The sequence below is a fragment of the Aspergillus karnatakaensis genome, assembly GCF_047715665.1.
Source record: "Aspergillus karnatakaensis strain CBS 102800 unplaced genomic scaffold BJY04scaffold_11, whole genome shotgun sequence".
NCBI classification, from domain to species: Eukaryota; Fungi; Ascomycota; class Eurotiomycetes; order Eurotiales; family Aspergillaceae; genus Aspergillus; species Aspergillus karnatakaensis.
Genome location: NW_027395723.1, coordinates 154,744 through 171,305, shown reverse-complemented (window position 1 = coordinate 171,305; position 16,562 = coordinate 154,744). Strand labels below are relative to the sequence as shown.

The 16,562-nt window shown below is 50.3% G+C and overlaps 3 protein-coding genes across 3 annotated transcripts; all 3 read left to right on the top strand.

The window, feature by feature from the left end:
- Positions 1-906: 906 nt before the first annotated feature.
- Positions 907-7,646, top strand: BJY04DRAFT_206005 (uncharacterized protein; the record flags this gene model as incomplete). The annotated part of the gene is made up of 18 exons (XM_073713659.1): positions 907-1,033; positions 1,189-1,354; positions 1,409-1,470; positions 1,534-1,755; positions 1,807-1,852; positions 1,909-2,740; positions 2,789-2,873; positions 2,925-2,969; positions 3,023-3,266; positions 3,728-4,158; positions 4,232-4,405; positions 4,460-5,436; positions 5,487-5,603; positions 5,653-6,081; positions 6,134-6,269; positions 6,323-6,471; positions 6,524-6,631; positions 6,681-7,646. The coding sequence occupies 18 exons, from the start codon at positions 907-909 to the stop codon at positions 7,644-7,646; spliced, it is 5,316 nt and encodes a 1,771-aa protein (XP_073573958.1).
- Positions 7,647-8,291: 645 nt separating this feature from the next.
- BJY04DRAFT_182950 (uncharacterized protein) lies at positions 8,292-9,286 on the top strand. Its single transcript, XM_073710398.1, has one exon. It carries the CDS (start codon positions 8,712-8,714, stop codon positions 9,045-9,047), a length of 336 nt encoding a protein of 111 aa, XP_073573957.1. The 5' UTR covers positions 8,292-8,711; the 3' UTR covers positions 9,048-9,286.
- A 1,053-nt stretch (positions 9,287-10,339) lies between these two features.
- Positions 10,340-15,574, top strand: BJY04DRAFT_225970 (ATP-binding cassette glutathione S-conjugate transporter YCF1). The gene is made up of 6 exons (XM_073718310.1): positions 10,340-10,713; positions 10,773-14,527; positions 14,573-14,727; positions 14,784-14,852; positions 14,902-14,993; positions 15,076-15,574. The coding sequence occupies exons 1-6, from the start codon at positions 10,432-10,434 to the stop codon at positions 15,331-15,333; spliced, it is 4,611 nt and encodes a 1,536-aa protein (XP_073573956.1). The 5' UTR covers positions 10,340-10,431; the 3' UTR covers positions 15,334-15,574.
- Positions 15,575-16,562: the final 988 nt, after the last annotated feature.

The window sequence follows — 16,562 nt, the reverse complement described above, 5'->3', positions numbered from 1 at the left end:
CTTTTTGGAGATTTTGGAGGTGCTCCTGAATAACTTTGATCTTGGTGGGGTTGCCGGTATTTGCAGGGTCATAGAGCTGAGAAACAAGCTGAAACAACCAAGGTCAATTCATGATCAGAACGAGAGCAGGGAAGAGTCGCATACCGCCCTTGCCTCATTTATGAGGAGCTGGACATCCACAGCCTGGCCTGAGGGGTCCACGGACATGACCAAAGCGCCTGGGGAAGTGAACAAAAAGCTGGAGAAGTGACGATAGCTGCGCTGCGATATAGATGACTCCGATAAGCGTAATATAATCACGTGGTGATAACACTTTCAGGCGGTCAAGGAGGGGGAACTGCGTCAAGGGAGCTCGAGGGGAGAGACGAGGAGATACGGAATGGACTGTAGACTACATGAATTGGCGATTGATCAATCCCCGCGGTATTTACGCTCCCCCGCTGCCCGTCAGCTCTCACCACTGGCCTAGCAGTGTAAAATGAAACCCGATGCCAGATGTTGGCAGGTCATACCTGTAATATTTTGGTAACAGCTTGTAATATAATACAAGGCGCAAGTCCGAATCGGAGTCCCCACCTTATCAAGGCCGGGGTGTGTTGTTCGCTTCTCCCAAGCTCCAATCCTCCTATTTTTGTATAATCTATAGCTCACTTTCATTCGCCTTTGTCCCCCCTCCTCCAGTCTATCCACACACTCTTCAATTCGTGGGTGTGCACCCACTCGGCCCCCATTCGAGGTATTCTTTCTAGGACACGTGCGCCATTCCTCTTCTAATCGCGTCAGTCGATGCTCTTTTCCCGTCCTCCAACTCGGCTCTCCTGGATTCTAGCTTTCCGGCCGACTCAAAACCTGCCCCGCACTCGATCACGATTCTTTTTTATATCTGTTCCGAGATACGTCATCGAAATGGAGACCGTGGACACATCCAAGCGCCTTTCCAGCTTGCGGCAGCTGATGCAAGAGCACAAGGTCGATGTATATAGTATGACATCAGAGAACCCTCATTCCACTCTGGAACTTAGCCCAACTGACCGTTCATTAAGTCGTTCCTTCTGAGGATAGTCACCAGTCCGAATATATTGCGCCATGCGACGGTCGACGTGGTACGTCTATATAGTTCCTGCCTTCGAACCTGCCACCGACGGCTGCCCTCGCTTGCGAACGCATGTAACTTACAAATACATACAGAGTTTATTTCCGGGTTCACTGGCTCTGCGGGAACCGCTCTTATATCATTGAGCGAGGCGGCATTATCTACGGACGGCCGATACTTCAACCAAGCGGCAAAGCAGCTCGATAACAATTGGACTCTTCTGAAACGTGGAGTTGAAGGCGTGCCGACATGGCAGGAGTGGTATGTGATTCGAGTCCCTTCTGGATCAACGTTCTGAAATTGAACGCTTTGCAGGATCACTCAACAAGCCGAGGGTGGTAAAGTAGTCGGCGTTGATCCGGCGTTGATCACAGGTGGTGAGTAGGAACGGGGTTGAGGTAGCTTGGGTACAGTCCAAAACAGTCGCTGATGACTTCTAGCCGCCGCCCGGAATCTTTCCGACACCCTCAAGAAGAATGGTGCATCTCTAGTGGGTGTGTCACAGAACCTTGTCGACAAGGTCTGGGGCAGTGATCGACCAGCTCCGCCAAGGGAAAAAGTGAAGGTTCATCCCGAAAAGTACGCTGGAAAGAGCTTTCAAGACAAAGTGACCGACCTCCGGAAGGAGCTGGAGAGCAAGAAGGCGGCGGGCTTTGTGGTTTGTGAGTTTCATCTATGTACTGAAACCATACGCCCGGGCTAACATCCCTCAGCCATGCTTGATGAGATTGCTTGGCTCTTGAACTTGAGGGGAAGCGAGTACGTATGCAACACTTAGCTTATCTGCTCTTGACCTGACTTATCCTGGCTTCTAGCATTCCCTACAACCCTGTGTTCTTCTCTTATTGCATTGTCACCCCCACCACGGTCGAGCTTTACATTGAGGATGAAAAGTTGACTCCCGAGGTGAAAGCGCATCTCGGTCAAGACGTTATCGTGAAGCCATACGACTCAATATTTGCGGATGCCAAGGCACTGAGCGAGGCAAAGAAGCAGGACTCTGAGGCGTCTTCCAAATTTCTCCTTTCAAATAGAGCTTCATGGGCTCTCAATTTGAGCCTCGGAGGCGAAGATCATGTCGAAGAGACCCGCAGCCCGATTGGCGATGCTAAGGCTGTGAAGAACGACGTCGAGCTGGCAGGCATGAGGGCTTGCCATGTTCGTGACGGAGCTGCCTTGATTGAGTATTTTGCGTGGCTCGAGAACGAGCTGGTCAATAAGAAGACAACTCTGGATGAAGTGGATGCTGCCGATAAGCTCGAGCAGCTTAGAGCCAAACAAGACCTCTTTGCAGGCCTCTCGTTCGATACAATTTCCTCCACGGGCCCCAACGGGGCCATTATTCATTACAAGCCCGAAAAGGGGAGCTGTTCAATCATCGATCCTACCGCGATCTACCTCTGCGATTCCGGAGGCCAGTATTTTGATGGAACCACAGACGTAACCAGAACCTTCCATTTCGGAACTCCCTCTGAGCTTGAGAAGAAAGCCTTCACCCTAGTCCTGAAGGGCTGTATTGGGATCGATGCTGCCGTTTTCCCCAAAGGTACAAGTGGTTTTGCGCTTGATGTTTTGGCTCGTCAGCACTTGTGGAAAGAGGGACTCGATTTCCTACACGGGACAGGCCATGGAATTGGTTCTTACTTGGTAATTCAGGCTTCTCTCTGAGGATTGTCACTTTCTGACTGTATACAGAACGTACACGAGGGCCCTGTCGGTATCGGTACCCGAGTCCAATACACTGAAGTTCCCCTTGCTGTTGGCAATGTTATCTCTGATGGTAAGCACTAATGGTATCACTCGAACTAAAACCTTTGCTAAAATTTTGCAGAACCTGGCTTCTACGAAGACGGCAAATTCGGAATCCGTATTGAGAGTAAGCTTCTCTATCCATTGCCCAGGTATAAAGCTATACTAATATCTGATTAGACGTCGTCATGGTGCGCGAGGTTCAGACAACACACAAGTTTGGCGAACGTCCCTGGCTAGGCTTTGAACATGTCACAATGTGCCCTATTGGACTCAACCTGATTGAGCCCTCGCTGCTGAGTGACTCGGAAATCAAATGGGTGAACGACTACCATACAGAAGTATGGGATAAGACCCACAAATTCTTCGAGAACGACGAATTCACACGAAACTGGCTGAAACGGGAAACTCAGCCAATCTCCAAGTAATAGGGCGATAGAGGCCTGTTATAGATAGATAGTAGGATAGAATTATCACCCAGAAAGTCAATCGTGCTTGTATACACTTCGTGTAGGATTTTACACCCCCAACCGAATTGCGGAACGTGGCTGGCGGCTCGTGTGGGGATCTCAAGACACCAGCTCGGACCTGGTCCTGACGGTCCTGACCAACTAATCGTCCTTTCAATGCAACGATCTATTGACGTCTTGAAATTCTCGCCAACCTCCAGTACTCTGGCAGATAATTGAGTGTGTCCGCCACTGATCGAGTACCGAGGAGAACCACTCCCGTCTCAGATAGTCGCCCGCTTTCCAGCGACGATGCCCGCATCCCCTACATTCTGATCCCGTCGACCCCTAGGCACCGAGCACCGATTCGAGCTTCCTCTACATCCAGCCGATCGCCGCTACACTCCGATCGATTTAAACAATAGCTTGAGTTTAGAAAGCGCAACAAATTGGGTATGAGCAGTGGACGTGGCTACGCGAACGGTTACGGGTACTCCGACACCAACCGCTACGACCGCGGCGATGGTGGATACGGCAACAATAACAACCTAGGACCGGCTGGTTACGGCGTTGGAGGTGGACGAGATCGTCGCCCTGGAGGCTATGGTGGATTTTACACGGAGCCGTCACAACAGCCGTCGCTTTCGCCCGCTCATTCTCCGGAGCGCCGCCGAGACAGGTTCGACCGCGATGACCGTTCGTACTCCTCGTCGCGATCACGGACACGGGGGCCAGATACGGAGAGAGAGCGACGGACACCCACGGCGAATGAGCAAGTCCCTCGGGGAGATCCTCGACTGGTGAATACGAGCAACCAGGAGGGAGGACGCAGCGCTCCCACTGTGGGGAAGTCGCAAGCGGTTGAAGGTATGTGCCAGATGTGCATGCCCTACTCTTTTTCAATAGAGTTGATTTCTAACATACAATATCTATCTTCTAGACGTGCTACATTCGATCCAGCGGGACTGGGATTTCGTGGCGACCGACGATTGTGTGCCGGTACAGGTTGCATTGCAGTTAATGGACACAAGCACATTAGGGAAGGCAGAGCGCGAACCGGACTTCTTGGATGCGCATCAAAGTATACAACAGACACTAAAAACCATCGTGAACGGTTAGTCCCGGCCTCTACTATAAGCACAGGCTGTTACTGATACTTCTGTTCTAGAGCATCACCAGGGCTTCAATAGCTCCATCGGTACATATCACAAAATTCAGGCAAGCATACAAAGCTCGCAAGGCCGAGTGCGCAATCTGCGATATGCTCTTGAGAACGCGAAATCTGGATTGCTCTCGACGAAACCCGAGCTGAAAGAACTAGCTACGTCCTCTCAGAAATATGACGATATCATACAGCTATTCAGTCAGATCCAGGAAATCCAGTCCCTTCCCGAGAAGCTAGAGTCTCAGCTCACTGACAAGCGCTTTCTGGGTGCTGTGGAGGTGCTGCACGATGCTCTACGCCTTTTGCGACGATCAGAGCTTGAAAAAATTGGTGCTCTTGCAGATATTCGCGCATACTTTGAGAACCAAGAGTCTTCGATCACAGATATCTTAGTTGAGGAACTGCATGATCATCTTTACCTGAAGTCGCCATACTGCGCCGATCGATGGAAGCCGCCAACCGCAGAAACAGAGAACACGAATGTGAACGGAGGGGGCGCAAACTCTTGGGAGCGGCCTGTCTATGGGTTCCTTGCGAGACTCGATGCCACCAAGCCCATGATCGAAGATGCCTCTCGAAATCCGGAGGCTGATACGTTCTCTTATCTACAGCTTCTCATAGAAGCTCTAAACAAGATGGGCCATCTGGACATTGCAGTGGATCGTATTGAACAACGACTCCCTGTGGAGCTGTTCACAGTGGTTGACAAGACGAACGCGGAAATAGATTCACGCTATCCCTTACCACGTGGCTCTATGGCGCAAGAAGCAAAGGCCAACTCGCCAACGGAACTAATCGAGAAACGTGGCCACGTGCTATCAGAGTTTCTATGGACGCTGTACGCCAAGTTTGAAGCAATCGCGGAGGGTCACCGTGTTGTTCATGAGGTCATAGCAGCTATAGTAGAACGTGAGGGGATACCAAAAAGCAACTCCCTGGCTGGTGGTTTCAAGGAGTTATGGAAGCTTTACCAGAGCGAGGTAAGTTAGATTACTATCGACTTGATGGACTAACTGATCGACGCACCTAGATTCGATCTTTGATGCACGACTACCTGGCTACTGATGGCGACTCTTCTATTAGACCGATAGACGAAGAAACAGACGCACGACGGCAGCTATACTCAGGCTATAGAGATAAGAACAAGGTACGTCTATTTACGCGTCTCTACGCCGGATCTTGCTGACTCCTGATAGAAATTGTTCAAATTGTCCGAGGCTGGCCGTACAACCGAGATGAAGGCAGAACAAAACGAACTAGACGAGATCTTAAGGTCTTCCGTCCCTGGTCTTGTATCCAAATCGGAAGAGAAGTCGGACGACAACCCTTCAGACTCCAGACAAGGGACGGGCCACAAAATCCTGATCGAGCCCAGTGTATTCAATATGAGCCTGCTTCTACCGCCGTCGCTTTCTTTTATCCAGCGCCTGAAGGATGTTGTACCGGTGGATTCCGACATGGTTACAGGCTCTCTAACCTCTTTCCTTGACGATTTCTTGGTAAACGTTTTCTTACCGCAGCTTGATGAAACCGTCACCGAGCTTTGCACTCTCAGCTTTATCACCTCAGATGCTTTTACTGAGGATCCCCAATGGTCCTCTGTTTCGCCGAGGCCACTGTTCAAGGTTTGTAACAGAAACTGTTGAATGCCTCGTTGTGATTCTGACGAATATACAGGGTACGGTGAAGTTCATGTCGGTTGTGAGGGAGTTCAGCAAGATGTTGTCTAGCATTCCTCACGATCAAACTTTTACTCAACTTCTGCTCAGTCAGATAGTTACATACTATGATAAGTGCTGCGGCTGGTACAAAAGTGAGACGTCTCCCGAATTTGAGTGCCCTACTTGCCTGCTAACTTCAATAAAGCCATCGTCACGAAGGTCTCCTCTCATGCAAGAGGTGGTGGCGTCCATCTCAAGGCTGCCGCAGCTTTCGCTGAATCCGGTCCTATTCATGACCTAGTGACCGAGCTTTGGCACAGATCAGACACTGACAAGCAAGAAGTCATTGACAGGGTAATTACTTGCTATCATTTGCTTTAATTATCAACAGTGCTGACACGAACAGGAAACTGGGCTTCTGATTAAACTGACGGATAAAATGCCGTTGGAGCCCATTGACATCATTTCCGATCCCAAGTCTGTTGTAGCGCTGTCTCTCCTTCACAATAGCATGGTTCGCCGACAACCCCCACACTTATAATTCCTTAGCTAACAAAACATAGCAATGGCTTGCTAGTAGCCTTGCGAAGCTACGACAACCGGTAGCGGAAACACGACCATCCCAGGGTTCTTCTGGGACAACAAACCGTCGATGGACTTTGATTGGCGCCATGAAGGCTAAGCGCGATAGTATCAGTCAACCTGTATACCTCCCGTTGAATCAAGAAACAGGCACAGCATTCGACACAACACTCCAGTCCCTCCGTGACCTCTCACTCACCGCTATGTTCGCTTTGCACATTGATATCAGATGCGGAATCATTCATATGTTGGCGCGGACCATGGCCGGTCCTAACCCCCCAACCATCCGCAACTCAGAGCCCGCCACTCCTGGCCCACCACCTAGTGGTGGCTGCTGGCATCTTCTCACAAGCCAGCCCACGGCAGCATCACCGGCTATTCTAGAACTAAACAAAGACCTGATCGCTTTCGATACGAACATCTCAACCTACCTTGGAACCGCCCAACGCCGCTTCATCACCTCCGGCCTATCCCGCTTCATCGACCGCGTCTTCGTCTCCGCCACCCGCTACATCTGGGCGATGAACGAAAATGGCGCACTCCGCTTGCAACTCGACGTCCTCGTTTTGCAGCAAAACCTCAAGAACATCATTATCGATATCTCCGAACCGTCCGCCTCCACCGGCACACAGTCTCATCTCCACCACGAAGTCGTCGCCCTCCCCCGCAGCGCCAAATTCCTCGACTGGTTTCTCGAAGGCGCAGAGAAAGCCCTCGACTACGCCAAGAAAGAGAAGGAGTATCTTGCCGCGCATGGTCAGAATGCGCCTGCGCCTGACGGCGAACCGTTCAGCTATGAAGAGCTCAAGGTTCTAGTTGATTTGTGTTTCTCGGAGATATTGAGGGGGCCGAAGGGGGAGGATAATCGCGAGGGCTTTATGGCGGCGAAGAAAGCGAGTGCGGATGCGTTGTTGAGGTTGAGTGAGATTATGTGGGATTCTAAGTGAGTGGTTTATGGGTATAGTGTACCGTGAGCTTGATGATTTTGATCATCTCGAGCTGCTAGCAATATATCTAGCCATTAGCACCAGATATTCGATATCGAGATACACTAGTTGAATCGTGAAGGAGCATAGTTGAGGTTAATGCCCTTGGGCTGCGGGCATGCGGTATTTGGAGCTTCTCGTTACCGGTTGCTATGCTAAGGAGAATCACTTTACTGACTTAGCATGGTAACCAAGATCTATGTCTTGACTGTCTCGCCAATGATGCCTACGTGAAATAGATGGACGTTAGAGAACAGTAGCAGGCCTAGTGGACCTATTTGTGTTTCGACGATGACTATCATAGATACGCTGGTCAGACTCTCTACCGTACCTATCTATAGATGGACTTAATCTTCATTTCTATAGGACCATCATGCCTCTATTTGCTGAGGATACCAAATGCCGCAAATCAATATGAACTTCATGGATCCAACTAACAAAGCTATAATGATTAAGGAGTCCTAGTTAATTCGTTGCTTAAGGACGAACATCTGCATGCTTTTCGAAGAGGCACCTGCACTGTAAGACGACCCCTGCAGCATGCACCAATAATATTACCTCCCCGGGCCTCCTTTCTCCTTTTTTACTGCATCCAATGCGCTGACCCTCCCTTCAGACACAAACCACCTGCTCCTGTCCCTCTGTCGAACATCACTTTGCCCTTATCGTACGGTACTCTCAACTCATCATCCATGGATATCCAACACCAATTCCCTACCGTACATTGGATTCGGGGAGGAGGCATCTCCTTCGTGTATGAGGTCCACCCCCTTATCGTGGTGAAGGTCCCAAAGTCTGGGGAATTTGAGAGGGAGCAGTTTCGTAAAGAGGTCGAGATATATCGAATATTCTCGCAGAATCTGCCTTGCCCATTTATCGTTCAATGTTTCTCCTTTTCAGAGAACGGCATTTTCCTTGAATACATGAGAGGTAATTGAGGGCCCTTCAGGAGCGACCAGCCTCCTCTGCTAATACCCTGATAGATTCGTCACTTTTTATCGAATACAGAGTAACCACATTCGAGATATGAAAACCATGGTAGTCACAAAAGTGGAAAAGCTAGAACCGCTGCCCCTACGAAAGCAGTGGATGAACGACCTCGCCCAAGCCGTCGCATTCTTAGAATCACTGAATCTAGCTCATGGCGACCTACGACCTGAGAACATCCTACTCGGTCGTGACCGGCTGAAGCTGTCTGACTTTGACAGCACGGCAGAAGTTGGAGCATACCACGAAGCATGTATGGCTCCATATAGCAGATTCCTCAACAGTACCGAGGCGGACCAAGGCAATAGAGGGGTGCTGGCTTTCTTGGACCCCGGACAGAGGAGTTTGCGCCTGGTTCCTTGTTCTACTTTATAAACTACGGCTTTGAGGTTTATGGGGATAGGTGTCTTACTGAGGATCCGTACGACCATGGTCCCAAGACTGTGGCCTTGTTACAAGATATGGTGTTTCCGGAATTAACTGGCGATCCGCTGATTGACGATGTTATTGATCAGTGCTGGCATAATAAATAGGCCACGGTCTCAGAACTGGCTACGCAGACGAATAAGCTTTTGGGTGTGAGCACCGATGCGGCACAAGACTATGAAGCCACCGGGAGTTCTAATGGCAAGAGCTGTGATACGGCCCACCAGCTGTCTCTGGAAGAGGAATTTACTGCTAAAAAGACATTTTGTGAAGACCTAGAAGAACGTGGACTTCTTCGCGCACTTTCTTCAGGCGAGCCGGAGCAAATTGGGACACACGAAGTAGTCGTTGAGGTTGGGTATAGAGTCGGCGGACGAGGAAAATGCTTAGGAGACTGGGTTCAATATTTAGAATGTTAGTCAATCAATACTAGGTTGGTTCAGAAGAGAAATCCAACAGCTTTCATGTTCCTCAGACTCCAAACAAGTTTTAGTAGCATATTGTTATAAAGCCAGTCTGTATAGTAGGTCCTTGATTTCGGATTGATCAGACGTCTGATCTTACCGGGGTAAAGAGAAGATGGTCCTTATCGTGTTGCTTATACATCATATATCGACTATATCCATTATAACCTCCTAGAAAGTCCATTTGACAGCTTACCCGCACAATGCAGCTAGCACACCCTGGCCCCGAGCTTTTTAGCCCTTGAACTTGATACAACCGATTCGAAGAGTACCAGAGGGGACACCGGGCCAGATGCTTATCTATTCCGTTCGGGTTGGTGCAGAAACATGTGCATGATGACTTCTTGATGGATCAAAGCAGTCAAACATGGAATGTTCTCTGCAGGCAACATGATGTTTGCTCGGAGGAGGATGCCTGATAAGGAGCCAAGAGCTGCTACTCCAACTACGCAGAGTGCCAAGAACCTTAACTCCGCAGCGGTGAGTCAGGACTAAAAGACGTGAAGGAACTCAGAAGTAGGGTTCAAAGAGGATGTATATCTGATTGGCAGGCGGATGGACAGATAAAGACAGGGAAATCTATCTGTTACGATTGCAGGAGCAGTGATTGGCGAAGACCGAGTCCAGGGAACGAGGAAGAAGCGCAAAGCTAACTCCGAATTGCGAATCCGTAAGCGACAAAGCTTCGCATCTGTTAGTAAGCAGTAGCTTGAGGTCATCCTTTGGAGACTTCCTCCACCTCCGCGCTATCTTTCTTTTCTCCTTTCCAATTCGTGCCTATTTTTCCTGTCGGTTGTTGCTCCTCCTTCTCTTCTGTGCGTCCCGGAGGACAGAGGAAATCGAGGTCTGGGTTACACATTCCGGGAAACATGCTGGACGACAGCTCGCAGACCATCCTTGGGGAAATCGCCCCAGGATCCCTGCCGTCCGCCCTATTCCACTCGGCGAAGCGACAGCCTTTCTGCAGCGATCCGGAAGGCTGGGGGCCTGTCAGCAAGATCAGATATGACCTGACGCCGTGCTTTCTGGACTTTGGTGTGTCTCTGGTTGCGGCCTTTGGCTTAGTCTTTGGAACCGGCGCCCTCTGGTTCCTGTTCAAGAAGCGCATTCCGCAACCCGTCGCTAAGAACTGGCATTTCTATGCGAAGCTGGTCAGTATCAGACCATTGTCAGTGTCGCTGAACTATACTGAAAATTTCTCTACTCGCAGGTCGTTCTAGCCGCTTTGCTCTTCACTACCGCTCTACAGGCTGCCCTCCAAATCGAAACGGATCCGAAATGGTTCGCCAACTTTCCGTTCTGGAGCTCGGTGCTCATATTCGCCTCGCTGGGACTTATCTTTACCGTACAATACTATGAACACTGGCGCAGCCGGCAACCGAATGGAGTCGTTCTTTTCTACTGGCTGTTCTTTGTTATCGCATATGGCGTCAAACTACGCTCGCTAGTGGCGCGAAAGACCTACGAATATCATTTACCATACTTTGTTACCTTCAACGTCAGCTTGGGTCTCGCGATTCTAGAGTTCGCGCTGGAATATCTGGTGCCGAAGAAACAGAGTGCTTATGACGCCCTGGGCGACGAAGACGAATGTCCATACGAATATGCAGATATCTTCTCTGTTCTGACCTTCAGCTGGATGACACCATTGATGAAGTTCGGATACACCAATTACTTGACGCAGGATGATCTTTGGAATCTCCGCCGACGCGATACCACCCGTGCGACTGGCGCGACCCTGCAGGAGCATTGGGAGGAAGAGTTGGAGAAGAAAAATCCATCTCTGTGGACGGCCATGTTCAAATCGTATGGCACCCCGTATCTCCGTGGAGCAGTCATCAAGTGCGGCAGTGATATCCTTGCCTTTGTTCAACCTCAGCTCCTACGTATCTTGATTGATTTCATCTATTCATACCGGACCCCTGAACCGCAGCCCGTGATACGAGGTGTCGCCATTGCCCTTGCTATGTTTGTGGTGTCGGTAGTTCAGACTTCGTGCCTGCACCAGTATTTCCAGCGCGCTTTCGATTCAGGCATGCGCGTCAAATCCGGCCTTACTGCCATGATTTACGCAAAGGCTTTGAAGCTCTCAAGTGAAGGCCGCGCAAACAAGACTACTGGTGATATTGTCAACCACATGGCTGTGGATCAGCAGCGACTGTCTGATTTGACTCAATTTGGCACCCAGCTGTGGTCCGCGCCCTTCCAAATCACGCTCTGCATGATTTCGCTCTATCAACTGGTCGGAGTTAGCATGTTCGCAGGAATTGGCGTCATGATCCTCATGATTCCGCTGAACGGCGTCATTGCGCGAATGATGAAGAAGCTTCAACTTATCCAGATGAAGAACAAGGACTCAAGATCCCGTCTAATGACCGAAATCTTGAACAACATCAAGAGTATCAAGTTATACGCTTGGAACACAGCATTCATGAACAAATTGAGCCACATCCGTAACGACCTCGAGCTGAACACCCTGCGCAAGATCGGAGCCACCCAGTCAATTGCGAACTTCACCTGGCAATCAACCCCATTCTTGGTCTCTTGCTCTACGTTCACCGTCTTCGTGCTAACCCAAGACAAGCCGCTGACCACGTCCATCGTCTTCCCGGCGTTGACTTTGTTTAACTTGCTTACCTTCCCGCTTTCGGTCCTGCCCATGGTCATCACAGCCATTATCGAAGCCTCCGTGGCGGTCAGACGTCTGACAGATTATCTCACCGCTGACGAACTTCAGTCTGATGCGGTTAGGTTTGAGGATAGTGTCGCGCACATCGGTGACGAATCTGTCAGAATTCGCGACGCTTCGTTCTCTTGGAACCGTTACAAAGACGAGACAGCGCTAGAACATATCGATCTGAGTTGTCGCAAGGGAGAACTCAACTGCATTGTCGGACGAGTTGGCTCCGGAAAGTCTTCGCTTCTCCAGGCTCTCCTTGGTGATTTATGGCGGATAGAGGATGGTGGCGAGGTCGTCGTCCGTGGACGCATCGCTTACGTTGCGCAGCAAGCCTGGGTTATGAACGCAAGTGTTCGAGAGAACATTGTTTTTGGCCACCGTTGGGATCCGCAATTCTACGACCTGACTGTGGAGGCCTGCGCTTTGCTTGATGACTTCAAGAATCTCCCCGACGGCGACCAAACAGAGGTCGGAGAGAGGGGAATTTCTCTTTCCGGAGGACAAAAGGCACGCTTGACGCTTGCTCGTGCTGTTTACGCTCGTGCAGATATCTACCTACTTGACGACGTCTTATCTGCAGTTGATCAGCACGTTGGCCGCCATTTGATCAATCGCGTGCTTGGGCGTGACGGTATCCTGAGCAGCAAGACCAGGATCCTCGCCACGAACGCCATTCCTGTTCTGAAAGAAGCTGATTTCATCGGCCTACTTCGCGATAAGACACTGATTGAAAAGGGCACATATGAGCAGTTGATGGCCATGAAGGGTGAAGTTTCCAACCTTGTCCGTACGACCATGAATGACTCTGATGATGAAAGCTCCGCCGACAATGGACTCGCCAGCCCTGAAAGCTCTGAATCAGCCACTATCATTGAAAACCTCGACTCTGACCTTTCCGATACGGACGATGCTGAACAGCAAATTGGCTCTCTGGCCCCTATTAAGGCAGCCCCGGGTGCCCGAAGAACGAGCACAGTCACTCTCCGCCGCGCAAGTACCGTCAGCTGGACCGGCCCCCGACGCAAGCTTGCAGATGAAGAGAATCTCAAGAGCAAACAGACACAGGAAACCTCTCAGCAAGGCAAGGTCAAATGGAAGGTGTACGGTGAATACGCCAAGGAGAGCAATCTTGTTGCAGTTGGTTTCTACCTCTTCACACTCATCGGTGCGCAGACAGCACAAGTAGCGGGAAGCTACTGGCTGAAGCACTGGACTGACCAGAGTGAAACCCAGTCGACTTCACGTACTAGCACTGGTAAATTCATTGGTGTCTACCTGGCTTTTGGTCTTGGTTCATCTCTGCTGGTCATTCTCCAGAACCTGATTCTCTGGATCTTCTGCTCGATCGAGGCATCTCGAAAGCTCCACGAGCGCATGGCGTTTTCCATCTTTCGCTCCCCGATGCGCTTCTTCGAGACGACACCCTCTGGACGTATTCTTAACCGATTCTCAAGCGACATTTACCGTATCGATGAAGTTCTTGCTCGGACATTTAACATGCTTTTTGGAAACTCGGCCAAGGCTATTTTTACCTTGATTGTTATCGCTAGCTCAACCCCTGCATTTTTAATTCTGGTGCTTCCTTTGGGATACGTCTATCTAAGCTACCAGAAGTACTACCTTCGCACATCCCGTGAACTGAAGCGCCTTGACAGTGTAACAAGGAGTCCTATTTTCGCACACTTCCAGGAGTCGCTGGGGGGTATTTCTACCATCCGCGCATACCGACAGGAAGAGCGATTCAGTCTTGAGAACGAATGGCGCATGGATGCGAACCTGCGGGCTTATTTCCCGTCGATCAGTGCGAACCGATGGCTTGCCGTCCGTCTTGAGTTCATCGGCTCTGTTATCATTCTAGCCTCTGCTGCGCTCTCAGTCATTGCTGTCGCGACTGGAAGTCCTTTGTCTCCAGGAATGGTCGGTCTGGCCATGTCCTACGCCCTTCAAATCACTCAGTCTCTCAACTGGATCGTCCGGCAGACTGTTGAAGTCGAAACGAACATCGTGTCCGTCGAGCGTGTTCTCGAGTACGCGAGCCTACCGACCGAAGCGCCCGAGGTTATCTTCAAGAACCGTCCAGCGATCGGATGGCCAGCGCAGGGCGCGGTGTCTTTCCAGAACTACAGCACTCGTTACCGCGAGGGCTTGGACCTGGTGCTCAAGGACGTCAGCTTGGACATCAAGCCTCATGAAAAAATCGGTGTTGTTGGCCGTACGGGAGCTGGAAAGAGTTCACTCACTCTGGCCTTGTTCCGCATCATCGAACCCACCAACGGTGGAATCAGGTAAGAAGCCTCTGCAGACTTTCATTCAGATACTAACGACACCAGCATCGATAATCTCGACGTCTCAACGATCGGCCTCTTTGACCTGCGTGGTCGCCTTGCAATCATTCCTCAAGATCCAGCCATGTTCGAAGGAACTGTTCGAGACAACCTCGACCCTCGCCACGTCCACGATGACACCGAGCTCTGGAGCGTTCTAGGTACGTCGCCGCCAAAATTTCAGTTCAGCTCGTACTGCTCGTACTAACCAATACAGAACACGCCCGGCTAAAAGACCACATCTCCCATATGGAAGGTCAGCTGGACGCGCACATCCAAGAAGGAGGTATGTAGCTACTATATCCCTTGCAGGGGACATGCACTAACTCCAGCAGGATCCAATCTCAGCCAGGGCCAACGGCAACTCGTCTCTCTCGCCCGAGCGCTCCTAACACCCAGTAACATTCTCGTCCTAGATGAAGCAACGGTGAGTCACCGATACTCCTCACTTTACCGCCTCTCCTATTTGCTGGTACGAGAACGAAACTTTGCTAACGCTACTATTCCAGGCCGCCGTCGACGTCGAAACAGACGCCCTCCTCCAGCGCACCCTCCGCAGCACCATCTTTCAAGACCGCACGATCATTACGATCGCGCACCGCATCAACACGATCATCGATTCCGATCGCATCGTCGTGCTGGACAAGGGGCGCGTCGCGGAGTTTGACTCGCCGACCGAGCTCATCAAGCAGAAGGGCAAGTTCTATGAGCTTGTCAAGGAGGCTGGGCTGTTGGACTCGGAGGGGAATGCCGTTAGTGTACAGTGATTTCCCTCTCTCGCTCGTCGACATGATACCGACCTGAGCGACTGTTCACAGTCGTCTCGGGCTGGGTCGAGCAGAGATGGGGAGAGGAGGAAAGAAAAAGAAAAGCGACTTCGAAAATACCATAAAAGTTGATGTCCTATAACTACATCCTATATTTGGCGTTTGTTTGGGGGCTGCTCTATCACTACAATATCACATCGTATCATTATGTGCATAGTCTGTCGACATAGTTAGTATAGTACGCTATAATACAAACTGCACATACACACATTAGGTGCCTACATTCCAGCTCCAACGTTACCAACCCAAGGTGCCTTCCCATTGAAAACCCCCAATCATGAAATATTGATAATGACGTCGCCTCGTGCCTCCCCTCGTTCTCTCAAATCTATTTTATCATTGCCACGGTGAACAACCCAGCCTCGACCATCATCATCGTTGTTATCATCCCACAATAACTATCTAAACTAGCGGTGTAGGGATGGCCCCCTCGCTTACCTTTACCACCTGCACCTGCGAGTGCACCAGCACGCGCCCATCTCCAGCTGCATCCTGTAATATGTAATGTAATATGCAATGCAATATACTGGTAGTGCAGCGCGGAGGCAACTGACAGCTGCATGTTTGCTTGACGTTGCCATGTTATAATATGCAGTGTACGGCGTTGGGGTTGGGGGCTGGATTACGGCGGGGGAGTACTACTTACTTACTAGTGGTTGAGTTACTGTAAGGATGAGCTGGGGTGAGACAGAGATAGACAGAGGCCTACGTTTTTATGAAGAATTATCAAAGGGAAGGAAGAAGGAGATTGGATGGTTCTAGCATAATATAATTAAATAAGTAAATATAGCCTGAAGAAATAATGAACGGTCTGTCAATAATGTACTTGGTGGTTCCGAACTAGATGCTTACGTAGCAACTTGAAATAAAATATATATAACGGTCAAGCTATACCTACACCTATATCTACCCCAGAAAACAAACCTTAACAGAAAGAGCGCACAGCATGAACATAAATAACGATCAACGGCAACTGCAACAGCGACGTTGACAACAAAGCAAAGCACAGCAAGCAGTGGCACGATATGGCCGGATACCTACATAGAGTTCCAGTCGAGTTCGCGACGCTCGAACTCTATGGGGTAGGACAATCACAACCCGGGCATCGGCGTCCATGCAACACCGTTATCCCTGCTTCGGGCGGGTGCTGAAGGGTCTTTCCGCTGAGA

Bases quoted from the DNA above. Each gene is read 5' to 3' on its own strand.
- BJY04DRAFT_182950 (XM_073710398.1), top strand. From the start codon at position 8,712: ATGAAAACCATGGTAGTCACAAAAGTGGAAAAGCTAGAACCGCTGCCC.
- BJY04DRAFT_225970 (XM_073718310.1), top strand. From the start codon at position 10,432: ATGCTGGACGACAGCTCGCAGACCATCCTTGGGGAAATCGCCCCAGGA. The intron at 10,714-10,772 runs GTCAGTATCAGA...CTCTACTCGCAG, and splicing joins GGCATTTCTATGCGAAGCTG to GTCGTTCTAGCCGCTTTGCT. The intron at 14,528-14,572 runs GTAAGAAGCCTC...TAACGACACCAG, and splicing joins CCCACCAACGGTGGAATCAG to CATCGATAATCTCGACGTCT.